At 42.6% G+C, this 15,548-nt stretch overlaps 1 protein-coding gene across 1 annotated transcript in view; it reads right to left on the reverse strand.

Annotated features, from left to right (window-relative positions):
* Window positions 1–15,548, reverse strand: part of LOC110534522 (rho GTPase-activating protein 10) — a 61,454-nt gene that overhangs the window by 29,548 nt on the left and 16,358 nt on the right. Inside the window, exons 2-9 of the mRNA XM_021619402.3 lie at window positions 9,196–9,291; window positions 8,644–8,705; window positions 5,234–5,305; window positions 4,673–4,774; window positions 2,490–2,600; window positions 1,449–1,553; window positions 439–568; window positions 241–347 (exon numbers count right to left, since the gene is read on the reverse strand). Coding sequence (XP_021475077.2) covers window positions 241–347; window positions 439–568; window positions 1,449–1,553; window positions 2,490–2,600; window positions 4,673–4,774; window positions 5,234–5,305; window positions 8,644–8,705; window positions 9,196–9,291 — 785 coding nt within the window. The remainder of the gene's footprint in view (window positions 1–240; window positions 348–438; window positions 569–1,448; window positions 1,554–2,489; window positions 2,601–4,672; window positions 4,775–5,233; window positions 5,306–8,643; window positions 8,706–9,195; window positions 9,292–15,548) is intronic.

The following is a 15,548-nucleotide window of genomic DNA, read 5'->3' on the forward strand; positions in this document are numbered from 1 at the left end:
TGTTCAGAGAGCCTGTTCTGATGGCAAGAAAGAGACAGTCGTTCCTTGTAAAATGACTACAGACTGCACTTTTAATGTGGGTTTCAATGGTAATTGTCGATTTGACAAATTATGACTTCATAGATGTATTTGAATAGGGATGGATACACACATTGAATAATCAATCATTTGATGTGCTACTTGGACCATACTCTGTATAGCTTCCAAAACCTGTCTTTGATTGCATGGGTCACGACTCACCATCTTTCCTCCTGACCTGTGGTCAAAGGTGACCATGTGTAGGATTTTCTGTTCCTTCACAAACGTGCAGTAACGCTTCACCCAACTGGAACCAAAAGGAGGGGGCCCTGAGGACGAGAACACACATTTCATTGGCACACAACGAGTTTAAACTGCCCTCCCCTCCTGGACACACACACGTCATTCCTCGATCCTTACGTTTCTCCTGGACGTAGAGGTATCCTTCGCTGCTGATGGGGCTGGTCTGTCTGTACTCCTGGGGAACCTCCCTTATCCTCTTCATCAGCTCAAACACCTCCACCCGCGTGCCCTCAAACCGACTCCGTGTCTATATTGGGGGGGGGGGGGGGTCTTGTTACTATCAGGCCAAGATGCAAAGCCGGCGGTAACTTCTAAGGTAAATTCTCTCCAACCGGATTTTTTTTTAAATGAACCAACCTCATCTATTCCCCTAATCTTATACTTAAATTATGGTTAAGGTTAATTGTTTTTGTCAAGTTTCACAATGTAGTACATTTTGACTACGGGGAGACACACCCAAGGAAGGAAGACAACCCTTGTGACCCTGGCTAAAATGGTCATGCAGGGGTCAATCACACAATGCAAAGCCACTGGAAAAGAAAATCTGCAGAGTTCCCTTTGGAAACTCCTGACATCCCAGAGTGGGTGAAAGTGGAAGCTTGGGGTCAAAGAAAATAATCAAACCACTAAGACTAACCCAAACACCATTAACAATAGAGTCAAAAAAAAAACACCTCAAGTACCTAGGGAAAGTCCCACTGGAAGCAGATCAACTTTATAGATATATTACGAGCCAATATTCAAATGTAGGATATGTATAACATGGGGTGTATGTACAGTTTGTGGTGAGTGTGTAATCTATAGTTTTTAGAGCACTACTGTGTGTACAAGACATTTCATCCAGGACAAAAACTTACTATATAATCCTAAAATTGAATGAAATGATCATCACCTCATTTAAACGTTTGTCATTTAGCAGACCCTTTTATCCAGAGCGATTTACATGAGCAGTTAAAGTGACGTGCCTTGCTCAGACACCTGCCACCTACACAACCCCCCCCCCATCATTGCATTCTGCACTGCAGAAATGTCAAACAAAAACAAAAAGGTGCTGAGGCGGACAATGGCGCTGTTTCCCCTAATGTGGATTCCATCTTAAAATAGAAATCTAATAACTAATGTCTCACATTTTGTATATTGATCTGTAAGGCTTTCTTGTAGTGGTTAAAGTCATTGGCCAGCTCAAATCCCTGGTGGTAGAAGGTGAACACTGTCTGAAAGAACGCCAGCATCTGGGGAGAGAAAGAAAACATGGGAAACAATGAAGAGTGCAATGACGTTTTAATGCATTGTAACCAGAGGCTGTCCTTACTTCTAACATTCATTTCCCAGGGGTTTACATGGAATGAAGACATCGGTTGAAAAAAAAAAAAAAAAAATCAGTTGAGGTCAAGAACTCACTGAGCTGGTTATAAAAAATAAAAAACATTTAATTTGACTGCTATGTAACCTATATAAAAACACTAACTGTAGTGTAGACTACTTTATCTAAGTTAATGAGCACTAAAGGAGAACTGCTGACCAGGCTAGACAAGTACTAAAGGTGTATTCGCCAGCAGTTCGTTCACTCACTGGCGCCAAATGTCATATGCAAAACTCATTATACTGGCTGCGTTTCTGCCTGCTTGAACGCAGACACAAATTGAAACGTGCGCCCCCCCCCCCCCACACACACAATTTGATAGATCACTCAGATGTATAAATACACCAACATAAAAAAAGTGTGACTATTTCCTTTCAGGCACATTGTTGTATTCCCAGACTGTGTACAAAACATGAAGAACATGACAGAGTGACCAGGTGAAAGATACGATCCCTTATTGATGTCACATGTTAGATCCACTTTAAAATCAGTGCAGATGAAGTGGCGGAGAGGGATTAAAGGAGGAGTTACGGCTCGAGACATGGTTTGCATGTGTGCAATTCAGAGGGTGAATGGGCAAGACAAAAGATTGAAGTGCCTTTGAACAGGGTATGGCTGTAGTTTGTGTCGAACTGCAACGCTGACAGATTTCTCACGCTCAGTTTGTGTGTATCAACAATGGTCCACCACCCAAAGGACATCCAGCCAACTTGACAACTGTGGGCTGTGCAAACAATATTAGAAAGGAGTTCATGTTTTGTCCACCCGGTGTAGTGTGTGTGATTATGTATTTTCCAACACTCACTGGCTCCACACAGTCAAACTTCTTCCTCTCCTGAATCTCCTGCAGTTTACACACGTAGTCCAGAGACTCCTCCTGGAAGTGCTGTCTAATGGTCTCCACCTGGCTGTCCGCCTGCACAACAGAGGAGACAGAGCGAACGTCAACGTTATTCTACAGTACAGTCAGGTCTCTACACAGAGTCCCAGACACAGACAAAGGATGAGCTATGAGAAAGTATCTATTTTTTTAAAAGGGTTTGAAGGGCTTAGACACTGATGACATGTGGTGTATGACAACCCCCCCCCCCCCCCCCCCCCAAAAAAAAAGACCAATCAACTGGCAAGTTTATAGTTTGGTTGATTAATAAGCTAATTGATTAGGCTACATGGTTTGCTTGACTGGATCTTCACAACATTCCAGTATTCAATGTCATTTACCACTTTACTGTAGCGTGTTCAATATGTTAGTGTTCAATCCAGTGCATCAGTTTTTCCATTAGTGCCATAGGTCGGCCATGTGCCTCGGGCCCGTCACATGACTAGTGTACAGTATGACATCAGATTAGTTGAGTCCAGACGGTGCCCCGCGGCTACGAGGCTGTGAACACCACTACTGTGTACAGTGTATCACAAAAGTGAGTACACCCCTCACATTTTTGTAAATATTTGAGTATATCTTCATGTGACAACACTGAAGAAATGACACTTTGCTACAATGTCAAGTAGTGAGTGTACAGCTTGTATAACGGTGTAAATTTGCTGTCCCCTCAAAATAACACAGCCATTAATGTCTAAACCGCTGGCAACAAAAGTGAGTACACCTTTAAGTGAAAATGTCCAAATTGTGCCCAAACTGTCAATATTTTGTGTGGCCACCATTTGCATTTCAACCTCTGCAGCAATGCTGGCAGCACTCATACGTCTATTTCCCAAAGACAACCTCTTGATATGACGCTGAGCACGTGCACTCAACTTCCTTGGTCGACCATGGCGAGGCCTGTTCCGAGTAGAACCTGTCCAGTTAAACCGCTGTATGGTCTTGGCCACCGTGTTGCAGCTCAGTTTCAGGGTCTTGGCATTCTTATAGCCCAGGCCATCTTAATTCTTAGACATTATGGCTCTGTGTTGAGTTATTTTGAGGGGACAGCAAATTTACAAGCTGTACACGCACTACTTTACATTGTAGCAAAGTGTAATTTCTTCAGTGTTGTCACATGAAAAGATACACCAAAATATTTACAAAAATGTGAGGGGTGTACTCACTTGTGATATACTGTATATTCTTCTGTGCCCCGATTACAATCTGTTCCAAACACGGAACCCTGGGGTCTATTGAGGGTATCACAATACAGAAATGTAATGCATAGAACAGATATGATTGGCTCTCAAGTATAATTTGGAATTGTGTCAGCTCTATTCTTTACATTTCCACCTGAAATGTTCAGAAAGTTTAATCTCACTGAATACACCACGAGTCAGTGAGGGAAGAACAGAACAGTTCCCACAAGGGCAATCTATAGGATACAAAATAATTTGTTAAGTGAAGGGGAGTTTAGGTTATATTACATACACAATCTAGTACCAGACTGCATGTCTCTAAGGTACTATATGGTAAGTTTAGTATGTCCTTACAAAGGATAGCTCCACAAGCCTTCACAATGAAATACATATAAACTTTGTTGATAACCAAAAGGGTTTGTTTTTTCGCATTACCAACCCCAACATAATCCACACTGGGTCTGTAAAGCTTGATTGTGTATCTGAAATCTCAGGATGTCTTGAGGCGCTCCAAAAGCTACTGCCTCAGAGATACGACCTTGGTGGCTGGTACAGAAACACTGAACATGACTTCCCTTTCAGAGCAGGAAAGAGAAACTCACTCCGCACTCTAACCCTAGGCCTGTGGACACTCACACCGCTCCACACACTTCAGCGCTACAGAGATGAGCCAAGAAGTCTGTGTGCATCCCAAATGTCACCCTATCCCCTACAGTGTATAGGGCTCTGGTCAAAAGTAGTGCGCTATACAGGGAATAGGATGCCATTTGGGAGGCATCCTACGGGTCAGGATTCAGAAACGTCTCCCTAAGCAAATATCCTTTCCAGCCATTTTGGGGTTGGGAAGATGTTGGGGCCCGTCTTTTCGGCCTGTTTCCCATAAATATATACGCACGAGAGCGAGGGTAGAAGTATTAAACAAAGTACCTCCTGTAGCTGTGGTTCCTTCTTCTTTGCTGACATGTTCAAAAGCTTTTCCAAGGAGCTGTAGTACTTCTCAGTTTCCTTCTCATACTTCTTCCTTTCCGCCTTAAAAGGGCATAGCATAGAGGAACAGATTGAGAAAGAGCATGGTGAGAGAGAGAGATGAGAGAAGTGAGCAGGACAAACGTCATCTTAATATTGCATTAGTTTCACTGACCAAAGGAATGTTCAGAACATGATATCAAGAGGTACACATTACAATTTCAATTGAAAAGGGAGTTGGAACTGTCTGTCTCTAGACAGGCATTTTGATAAAAGTCTAATACACTTTTCACATTATCATGCTGACCCAAAATGTACTTATCTGGCTCTGATATTTTCCTTTCACATTCCTCTTTCCAGCATGGTTTCTTTAACTATGGTGGATGCACAACCAGGCCAGGGCAGTACAGCTTGGTTTGGCTCAGTGTTGTGAAAAGTTTATACTTCATAGCACACAGGATTGTGCTTGTATGAGCTCATTAACAAGTAGACTGAATTAAGCAGTGGCATATGATAGAGTACCTTGGCTGAGCCCAGTTGCTCTTTTCTGAACTTCTCCAGCGGTTTCATTAGCGTTTCTGTAATATTCCTCATCTGAGAGAGCAAGAGATGATAAAACATGACCATATTAGGACATATTCCACAAAACCGTTTCATTTATTCACAGGTACAGTGTTAGGCTGGACTTACACTCCACTAGGCATTATCTGTGGAGGCTCCACAAGCTCAGCATGGAGGTTTCAGTGCATGCCAAAATGTCTAACTTTACGGAAGAATCAGCGACGTATTGTCAAGAGGACCGCTTGAGTGTAAACCCAGCCTAAAAGAGGCGGCAGGTGGCCTAGCGAAAAAGGACAACTATAAGCACCCTCCGATTTGACCTTTGACATAACATTCCAATGGAAAGCCAAAAGGTCACAATACTTGCAGTGGGTTAATGACAGCATAAAGTCAGTGAAAATTGCCTGTTGTATAACTTTTTACAAGCATCCACAACACATTCAAGTACACTAGTCCCACAGTCACATGACAGAAAGCAACAGCGCTGTCCTATTGATATCTCCCCCTCTCTCCGAATCATACCTACCTCCCTCTCTGCTAAAGGTCCTGCTGCTGGGGGTCATGTCCATGTAAAAAGGACCCATGAGCACCAACATGTGAAGCTCACAGGAGCATGTGAAATTTGCTGTCAAATCAAAGCTAGTTCCATATTTTTTTTGTTTTTGAAATCAAGGCATATACTTTTGTCAACCATATTCCATCCTAAAAATGTTGATTAAGCAAAGGTTTTGATTTCTGGTTCTCTTAACTGATTAGAAATACATCAAAACAGTATAATGTTGAATTAAAGTAAAGACCCCATCTAATATCAACACTTATATTGGAGAAAGAACTCCGCCTTCTGTAAGTTTAAGAAACTTTGCCGTGACTGAATTCTATTGCCAAAAGCTCACATATCTTTAAGATATTTTCAAATTGCTCTCCATCAGGGAGGATAATGAAAGTTCAGAAGTCATAAGGTAGACCTATCAATTATTTATGAAATGATTAAAACTTTAAATTGCATTACCAAATCAGTAACAGAGTTTCTGCAATTGAATTGGCTCAAATGGGAAATCATAGTCACAAATCAGAGTTGGGTTCACAAGTTTGGACAGCACAGTAGAGTACAATACACAGCAGAGAACACTAGAGGTGAACACACTAATGTACTGTACACTACTCACTGAACTATACAGAGGGTAAAAAAACAAAAAAAACACTAGAAAAACATTGCTAATATTGAGTTGCTCCCTTTTATCAAGTTGGCTGGATGTCTTTTGGGTGGTGGACCATTCTTGATACACACAGGACACTGTTGAGCGTCAACCCAGCAGCGTTGCCATTTCTTGACACAAACTGGTGCGCCTGTCACCTACTGCCATTTCCAGTTTAAAGGCACTTAAATATTTGGTCTTGCCCATTCCCCCTCTGAATGGCACACATACACAAGCCATGTCTCAAATTATCTCAAGGCTTAAAAATCCTTCTTTAATCCATCTCCACTAATTGGTCTTTTGACCAATCACAGATATTGCATCAGAGCTAGTCTGATTGGTCAAAAAGACCAATTAGTGAAGAACATTTCAGAATTGGGATGCCTCTCTAAATGCAGCCATAGACGTCTATGACCAGTTCAGATTTGGTCTTGTTTGGGGGCAGAGCTCATTAAAATAATACCCAGCGTGTAGAATAATACCCAAATATGCAAAGGAGGATATTGCAAATTTCTACCTTTGTGTACCTAGTTAGGATACATCATGAAGAGAATGACATTCATATCCATAATTATGCATTTCTGGGTAGTACAGATCAATGTGTCATGTCATAGCTGGCAATTATTTTAGCAAATATCATTGAATCTTAATTCAGAGCAGCTATTTAAAGAGTTTTGGGAAAACGTGGACCCAAACTTTGCATCTGCACAGCTTGTCCAGTAAATGTAAAATGTAAATTGTTAAAAGTAGTTCTTGTAAATAGAGTTGTATGGTTTGTTAACCTTTGAAATCAAGTTTGGCATACATTTTAAGTGAAAAAAGTCTCAGCGCAATTCCGTTACCGTGGAATTGCCCTGGGTTGATTCCAGGACATGTCTGAGCGAGCCTGCCTGCCCACCCCACAGTCCTCTGCTGTGGGCTGCGATGTCATCCCATACTGCTATGCAACGGCGGGGCTGAACCAGGCCCTGGTAGAGACTGTTACATAGCAACGATAGACCCTATCTATAGCACAAACACAGTACATAACATGCATTGTAAACATTGAGAACATAACCTATTGATGGCAAGGGGTCAGGGAAGTAAAACAATAGTATTGAATGGTTTTTCAGAATTCAATACTGTATCTGTAGCTAGCTACCCTATTTTAAAGGGTTGCATACATTGCACCGAAGATGGATCTCCCATTCGTCTACCGAATGTTCAGCGTACTGTTGCGCGGTTTGCACTAGGTCCGCAAGTACTCACGGCAGGCAAACACTATTGGTGTGTACGAGCTCTTAGAACAAGCCATAGGCTGCATTAAAGGAGAATATAAATAACACTACATTATGTTGTATGAGTCACCAAGAGACAACAATATATAGTTTAAAATGTTGACTAAGCAACACCTACAGTAAATAAAGGTATGAAGGAATAGGGACAATAGAGCCAGGAGCCTTGAGGGATATTATTCTGTGAAACGGAGACGCCCATCTGCTGACACATGAACACATTGACTCAACGAGAGAGGCTGGGTTGGCTGCAAACTCTAGGGTTACCCTAGGTTGCATCCTAAATGGCACTCTATTCCGCATGTAGTGCACTACTGTTGACCAGATAAGGAATAGGGTGCCATTTAGGAAACAGTGTTTTCTACCCATGCAGAAAAGACTGGGTCAAACAGGCAACATGTACAACATTCAGTTCAGCTGTAACTTCCGCTATACAGTATAGCAGATGTAACTGAACTTTAACATGTGTCAATGTAGTGTACTAGTATAGCACTACACATCAGTGAGTGTTGAATGACTCCATTGACTCGTATGTCATGTCTGAGGTTGTGTTTAATGTCCCACCGCCTCCAGAGGAGAGGTGGGGATAGCACAGACAGTGACCCTTGGACAGGTGCAGTGAAGGTGGCTCTGCCTCCTTTCTTCTGGGTCATGTGCATGACACCAATCAGAAGAAAACAGACAGCAGGGACTACCCAGACTTGTCTAATAAGAAACTAATTGTTTTCTATTCCAATAAGTTTTGCTACGGTGTGCCCTAATGAACATGACCCTGGTGGTACAACACAGAGGCATCGCTCAACCTTCCACCCACTGAGGAACTGTAATTTACACACACGCAGAGCAGACTTGAGGTATTTCCCCTTGCTTTTAAAGCAGGTCTCGACTGGTTACTGCTTACCATCAGCTCTCTTTGGTCTTCCAGGTTCTTAAGGAAGTTGGAGAACTCCTGCAAGGATTCATCTGCAAGACACAAACACACACTTTAATAATGGAACACTAGTCACTTTAATAATGTTTACATACAGCTTCACGCATCTCATGTATATACTGTATTCTATTCTACTGTATTTTAGTCAATGCCACTGCTCACCCTAATATTTATTTCTTAATTCCATTATTTTAGATGGGTGTATTGTTTTTTTAGATACTACTGCACTGTTGGAGCTAGGAACACAAGCATTTCGCTACACCTGACATAACATCTGCTAAATGTGTGACCAACATTTGACACACACACAGGAGGCGAGAAGAGAAACACAAGACCACACAAATAGAAAAAGACACAAGTACTGGTGTTTCCATCTCTAAAGAAGCCACGGGTTTGGGAAAATTACACACACACACACAAGCCCTTCATTTGGTGGTACACACAGAATCAAAAACAAAAAGGTTCAGTCTTGTTACGCTGGCAGAACCACCCAGCTGTAGGTCGGAACCGCACCACACTCACCAATACACCTCTCATCGTCGGTCTTCGCGTCGCCGATGTACTCAAACTGGAATTCTCCCAGGGACTGGGCAAACTTGCGCTGGGCCAACACAAGCTCTGAAAACAAAAATTAGACAATCCATAGGGTTATTTTTGAAATGCTGTGATTTCGGCTGTGACCTTCCCTTGACGACCATATTTCGACATCAAATACACTGCGGTCACATGTGCTTCCTATTTACAGGCTTGCATCAAAACTTTTTTTTTTTTTTTTTTTTTTTTTTGAATTAGTGGATATACTAGCATGATAGATATTAATCACACTTGAGTTGGCCCAAAGCACAAATACTGAAGACTGAAATAAAAAAAACAGAACAGTCATTTATTCAAGGCTGGCTGACATGCAAGCAGTAAGGCGCCTACTGTAACCCAGTGGTTAACCCACTCTGCATACATCCTGTTGCCTCTGCTGTCAGGCTGTAGCATCCTGTCCCTGTACAGGTTATAAAAAAAGAGACCATGCCTACTGGTCCATTGATGGTGACAGGTGTATACATTTGAGCAATACATTAAACATATGTCCCTATAGAAATGAGCCTATATAGGCCTGGTTTAACTATGGGGATGTGGTGGGTATTGGCCCAAGGGTTTATAGGATCATCGTTTAGGCTATGCGCTAGCCTTACCATGTTGTGAGGAGGAGAAGAGGGGCTAAACAACAACAACCACATTCGGATGTAGCCTAGCCTGGAACCCACACGCTGCACCATAGTGAACTTCGGAGCGTTTGTTTTCCAGGCATGTTGAGCCCGCTCTGTTTTCTAAACAGTGTAGACAGATATTCCCAGCGGTGTGGATCTCAGACTGATGACAGTCCCATAAGGACAGCATGGGAGAATGTAGCAGGGTATTTTAAGACTGGAGCTATGACTGGTATCCAGAGGAGCAGTATCATTAGCTTTGGCAGCTGGCTGGGGCTCTATGGGGAGGATCAGCTGGGAGTTTTGAATAAGGGGGCTCTCAGATTATCACTGACTGGGCTTGTTGACAATGGAGGTAGGAAGCCTGTGTTTTTATTCTAACAGTTATATTACCAGCAGGTTAGCATTTTTTGTCATGACCCGGAAGCCAGCCACAACTGACGAACGAAGTCAGCTTGCAAGCGCCCTGTTGGCTACAAGGAGTTGCTAGAGTGAACCCCGGGCTGTAGTGGCGCCTCAGCACAGCGTTGCAGTGCCTTCAACTGCTGCGGCATGCGAGAGGGCCCTTTAAAAACATTTTTACAATTGCAAATTTTGACTTTGCAGCTGGCCTAAGTGGAAATGGCTCAGTTCTGCCTCCAACACAAGACTCTTGACAATATATATATTTTTTTATTTTAAAAGTCAACCTGCACATTGCCATGAGTCAGTGTCTGCAGTATCTTCCGAAAACACAATTCAAAACGATTCACTCAATACTGGGGCCTATTGATTACGTTAACATCTACAAATTATTGTAAGGTAATCTTTGAACAGAAGTTGTGAATTTCCACATTAAACATGTCGCAGCCTATCATCCTCATCAACAGTCTGCTCCCTTGGCTTTCTAATATTTTTTACAAAACTTGGGCCATGTCAACAAATTCCTCTACAGCAATAACCCTGCCAATTAAGTGGCTTGCTAACACCCACGACCATCACGCCCCCCCCCCCCCCCAAAAAAATATAAACATTAACACTCAGTGCATGAGGATAATAACGACAAGACAAAGCTTAATCATGTGACTTCTGCACAATGACTGGGATAAAGCGTCTTGCCCCAACCTCTGGGACTGATCTCAAGCCTGTATGTGTTTCATCAATCAATAGGCAAGTCAACTCCCCAAACTGATCAGAGCTGTGTGGACCATAGACAAGAATATCAATGTAGGCTGGCTAACCCACTGTATGATTGGGCTTGTTCAACATTAAAACGGCCGACTGACCTACAAATCATCTTGCATCATAACAAGCATACACATTATATGTAGATCAGTCAGGAAGTCAATTTACCCACAATGCATCATGGATTTGATACTGTTGAACACAGCCAGTTACATTCTGAAACCCCACCTACTCAGTTGACTCGTCATGTGTAAATAAATTTTTACACATTTGGAAACCATTTTTATGTAGTGCTAAGACCTTGGTACGTTTGTCGTCCAAGTTACTACAGGCAACACTTCCTTTCTGCACTCTGCAGCAGCATTGTTTACGAGTGCTTGCTCTTTGAGTTAGGCCTGCTTTAAAATATATAGCACCTGCAGGAAGCTAGCTTCTTCCCTTATTTTATTAAACTGGTGAGGTAATGTAATGGTCGTTCTTAGAAAAGTTCAGCAGTGATGACGGCCCATTAAAACATGCAGAAAGTAAAGTACAAGCCAATGCACTCCTGAGCTGTTATCAAACCATGACAGATTAGCAATAGGCCAGGGGTCTTCAACATTCTTGCCCACGGACCCCCCCCGGGCAAACCAGCGACCCCCATCATTCTTTAGCAATTTTATTTTTTAAATCACGTCATCCATTCAATATCAGGTGAAGGATAATGGCAAGAAGTAATCAACATTTTAAAGTGAATACATTTAGTAGATAGTTTCATTATTTTGACATGCCTACGTTATAACTAGAAGGGTAACTCCAAACACATTTTTGCTAAGAGCTTCTTTTAAAACAAAGGTTAACCATGTGTTGTCAAAAATGTCCAATTTAAGAAAGCTTACCAGCAGCCAGTGGCACTTCCCACACTGGTAGCCTATTTGCAGGTGCTTATTCAAAGCCTGTCATAATCCAGCAAGTGTAATTGGCTCCAATGAGTGTAATTTGCTCAATATTAGGAGTTGAGAAAGATAGATATTCTCCTTGTTTTATTATATACACTTGTGGTACAAACAAAATACACTGCTCAAAAAAATAAAGGGAACACTAAAATAACACATCCTAGATCTGAATGAATGAAATATTCTTATTAAATACTTTCTTTACATAGTTGAATGTGCTGACAACAAAATCACAAATTATCAATGGAAATCAAATTTATCAACCCATGGAGGTCTGGATTTGGAGTCACGCCCAAAATTAAAGTGGAAAACCACACTACAGGCTGATCCAACTTTGATGTAATGTCCTTAAAACAAGTCAAAATGAGGCTCAGTAGTGTGTGTGGCCTCCACGTGCCTGTATGACCTCCCTACAATGTCTGGGCATGCTCCTGATGAGGTGGCGGCAGACCTGGACTAAAGCATCCGCCAACTCCTGGACAGTCTGTGGTGCAACGTGGCGTTGGTGGATGGAGTGAGACGTGATGTCCCAGATGTGCTCAATTGGATTCAGGTCTGGGGAACGGGGCGGGCCAGTCCATAGCATCAATGCCTTCCTCTTGCAGGAACTGCTGACACACTCCAGCCACATGAGGTCTAGCATTGTCTTGCATTAGGAGGAACCCAGGGCCAACCGCACCAGCATATGGTCTCACAAGGGGTCTGAGGAGCTCATCTCAGTACCTAATGGCAGTCAGGCTACCTCTGGCGAGCACATGGAGGGCTGTGCGGCACCCCAAAGAAATGCCACCCCTCACCATGACTGACCCACCGCCAAATCGGTCAGGCTGGAGGATGTTGCAGGCAGCAGAACATTCTCCACGGCGTCGCCAGACTGTCACATGTGCTCAGTGTGAACCTGCTTTCATCTGTGAAGAGCACAGGGCGCCAGTGGCGAATTTGCCAATCTTGGTGTTCTCTGGCAAATGCCAAAAGTCCTGCACGGTGTTGGGCTGTAAGCACAACCCCCACCTGTGGAATGTCGGGCCCTCATACCACCCTCATGGAGTCTGTTTCTGACCGTTTGAGCAGACACATGCACATTTGTGGCCTGCTGGAGGTCATTTTGCAGGGCTCGGGCAGTGCTCCTCCTTGCACAAAGGCGGAGGTAGCGGTCCTGCTGCTGGGATGTTGCCCTCCTACGGCCTCCTCCACGTCTCCTGATGCATTGGCCTGTCTCCTGGTAGCGCCTCCATGCTCTGGACACTACGCTGACAGACACAGCAAACCTTCTTGCCACAGCTCGCATTGATGTTCCATCCTGGATGAGCTGCACTACCTGAGCCACTTGTGTGGGTTGTAGACTCCGTCTCATGCTACCACTAGAGTGAAAGCACCGCCAGCATTCAAGTGACCAAAACATCAGCCAGGAAGCATAGGAACTGAAAAGTGGTCTGTGGTCCCCACCTGCAGAACCACTCCTTTATTGGGGGTGTCTTGCTAATTGCCTATCATTTTCACCTGTTGTCTATTCCATTTGCACAACAGCATGTGAAATTTATTGTCAGTGTTGCTTCCTAAGTGGACAGTTTGATTTCACAGAAGTGTGATTGACTTGGAGTTACATTGTGTTGTTTAAGTGTTCCCTTTATTTTTTTGAGCAGTGTATATTGTTGCTAGCTATACTCAAGATATATTTAAAAAAAATGGCACTTATATTAACAGACCCCCCTGCAGTACCCCTGGTCGAATAGGTAAACGGAACTATAGTTTTCCTTCACAGAAAATACATTAGTGCAACACATTCGGCAGAAAAAAAAGCCTCATTTTTATCAGATGACAGCTGTGCAAAGCTATTTGGCTGGCAGCCACAAGTAAATGAGCTTATAATGTATTTTTTAGTTAAACATTAGAAATAATGGCCATGTTTGGTTTATCATAGAAAGAATGTAGCCAGCTACATTTCCTGATGTTCTGCTTAAAGTTTTCATTTTACCAGAGAAAAGTAGGCTGGCTACATCGAGAAAGGAACAGGAGAAAAGTAGCTACACAGTCAGAGCGCCATCTGCTGATAGATAAGAATTTACAAACGGACATGCTAAGTGGAAAGTACAACTGGAGCACGAAATTAGTCTGATGCCGAGCAGAAACTGACTTCTTTATTTTAACCTTTAACTAGCTAAGTCAGTTAAGAATTTAAAAAAAAAAAATTTAAAAAAAAAATTCTTACTTACAATGACAGCCTACCCCAGCGATGCTGGGCCAATAGGGCAGCGCACAATGGGACTCCCAATCGCGGCCAGTTGGGATATAGCCTGAAATCGAACCAGGGTCTGTAGTGATGCTTATAGCACTGAGATGCAGTGCCTTAGACCACTGTGCCACTCGGGAACCCAATAAAAAGCATTTAACATGATAGTTTATAAAACGCAGCAAGATACTTATGCGTTATCATTTTTTTCCTGGCATAAAAACAGAATTCTGCATCAACGCGACCACTAAGTTTAACTTGCTAGTTAATCTTAGTAAGTGACTCAATTAATAAGGTGACAGGGCATCATATTGTGTTAGCTTTCTGACATGTTTGAGAAGTCAAAGCCCTTTGGATGGATTACTTGTACAGCTACAAAAGCTGAAGAACATGCGCACATCCAGGTACTTACTGCAGGTGTTGGAGTTGTAGGCAAACTCATGGAAAAACAGAAAGGACATCAGGAAGCACTGGTACAATGATACTGATCCACAATTGAAACCCATTTTTAAATATGCCCCACATATGGTTTTAAAGACCCCAAACGAGAGAGATGGTGGTTAAATCTGATTACCCACCAGAGAAAAGGGGAACTTTCTTGGACATGGTTCCGGAGGGTAATTACAAATGTGGCCAATAAGCTCAATGCAGCGTCACGTACAAACAAAACTCATTTACCCACCCCCACACAGTGTTAGTTACATGCTAAAATGTCGTTGTGGTCTGTCTTACATAGGGAAAGCAGGTAGAAACCTTAAGACACGGATCAGTGAGCACCGCAGCAACAGACAGGTGAGGACAAAAAAAAAAAAAACTGGTTGCTGCTCATTTTGTACAAGCTGGACATCCTATTAGTTCTCTGAGATACATTGGAATAGAAATGGTCAAGATGTCAAGCTGGGGAGGGGACATTGAGAAGAAACTTCTTCAAAGGGAATCTTTCTGGATCCACAGTACCGACACCGTCTCCTCATGGTGTTAACGAGGAGCTTGACTTGAAACTGACACTTAATGTCTAAATGGTTTTTTCTATTATCCTAATTTAGTATTGTGTAAGTATATTATTGTAAATATTGATCACATTCCCTGTGTATGATCATATATTTTGATACATTGAATATTAATATTGTAAAAACTGTTATAATTTGTTTTACCTCCTGTTTCAGGAAGTGATGTCACTGAGTACTGCCCCTAATGGATGCCTGATTAAGACCTAAGGGTCAAAACGGTGTTGTAAATTAATATCATTTGTACAGCTGCCACCATCTTGATTTCCTTGCGTTTTCTCCTCTCCAGTCTCAGCATGTCTGCTCCTAGACCCTCTTCTCAGCAGTGCAGGCAGCC

This window comes from Oncorhynchus mykiss, chromosome 10, assembly GCF_057628025.1.
Source record: "Oncorhynchus mykiss isolate SJ-2025 chromosome 10, ASM5762802v1, whole genome shotgun sequence".
NCBI classification, from domain to species: Eukaryota; Metazoa; Chordata; class Actinopteri; order Salmoniformes; family Salmonidae; genus Oncorhynchus; species Oncorhynchus mykiss.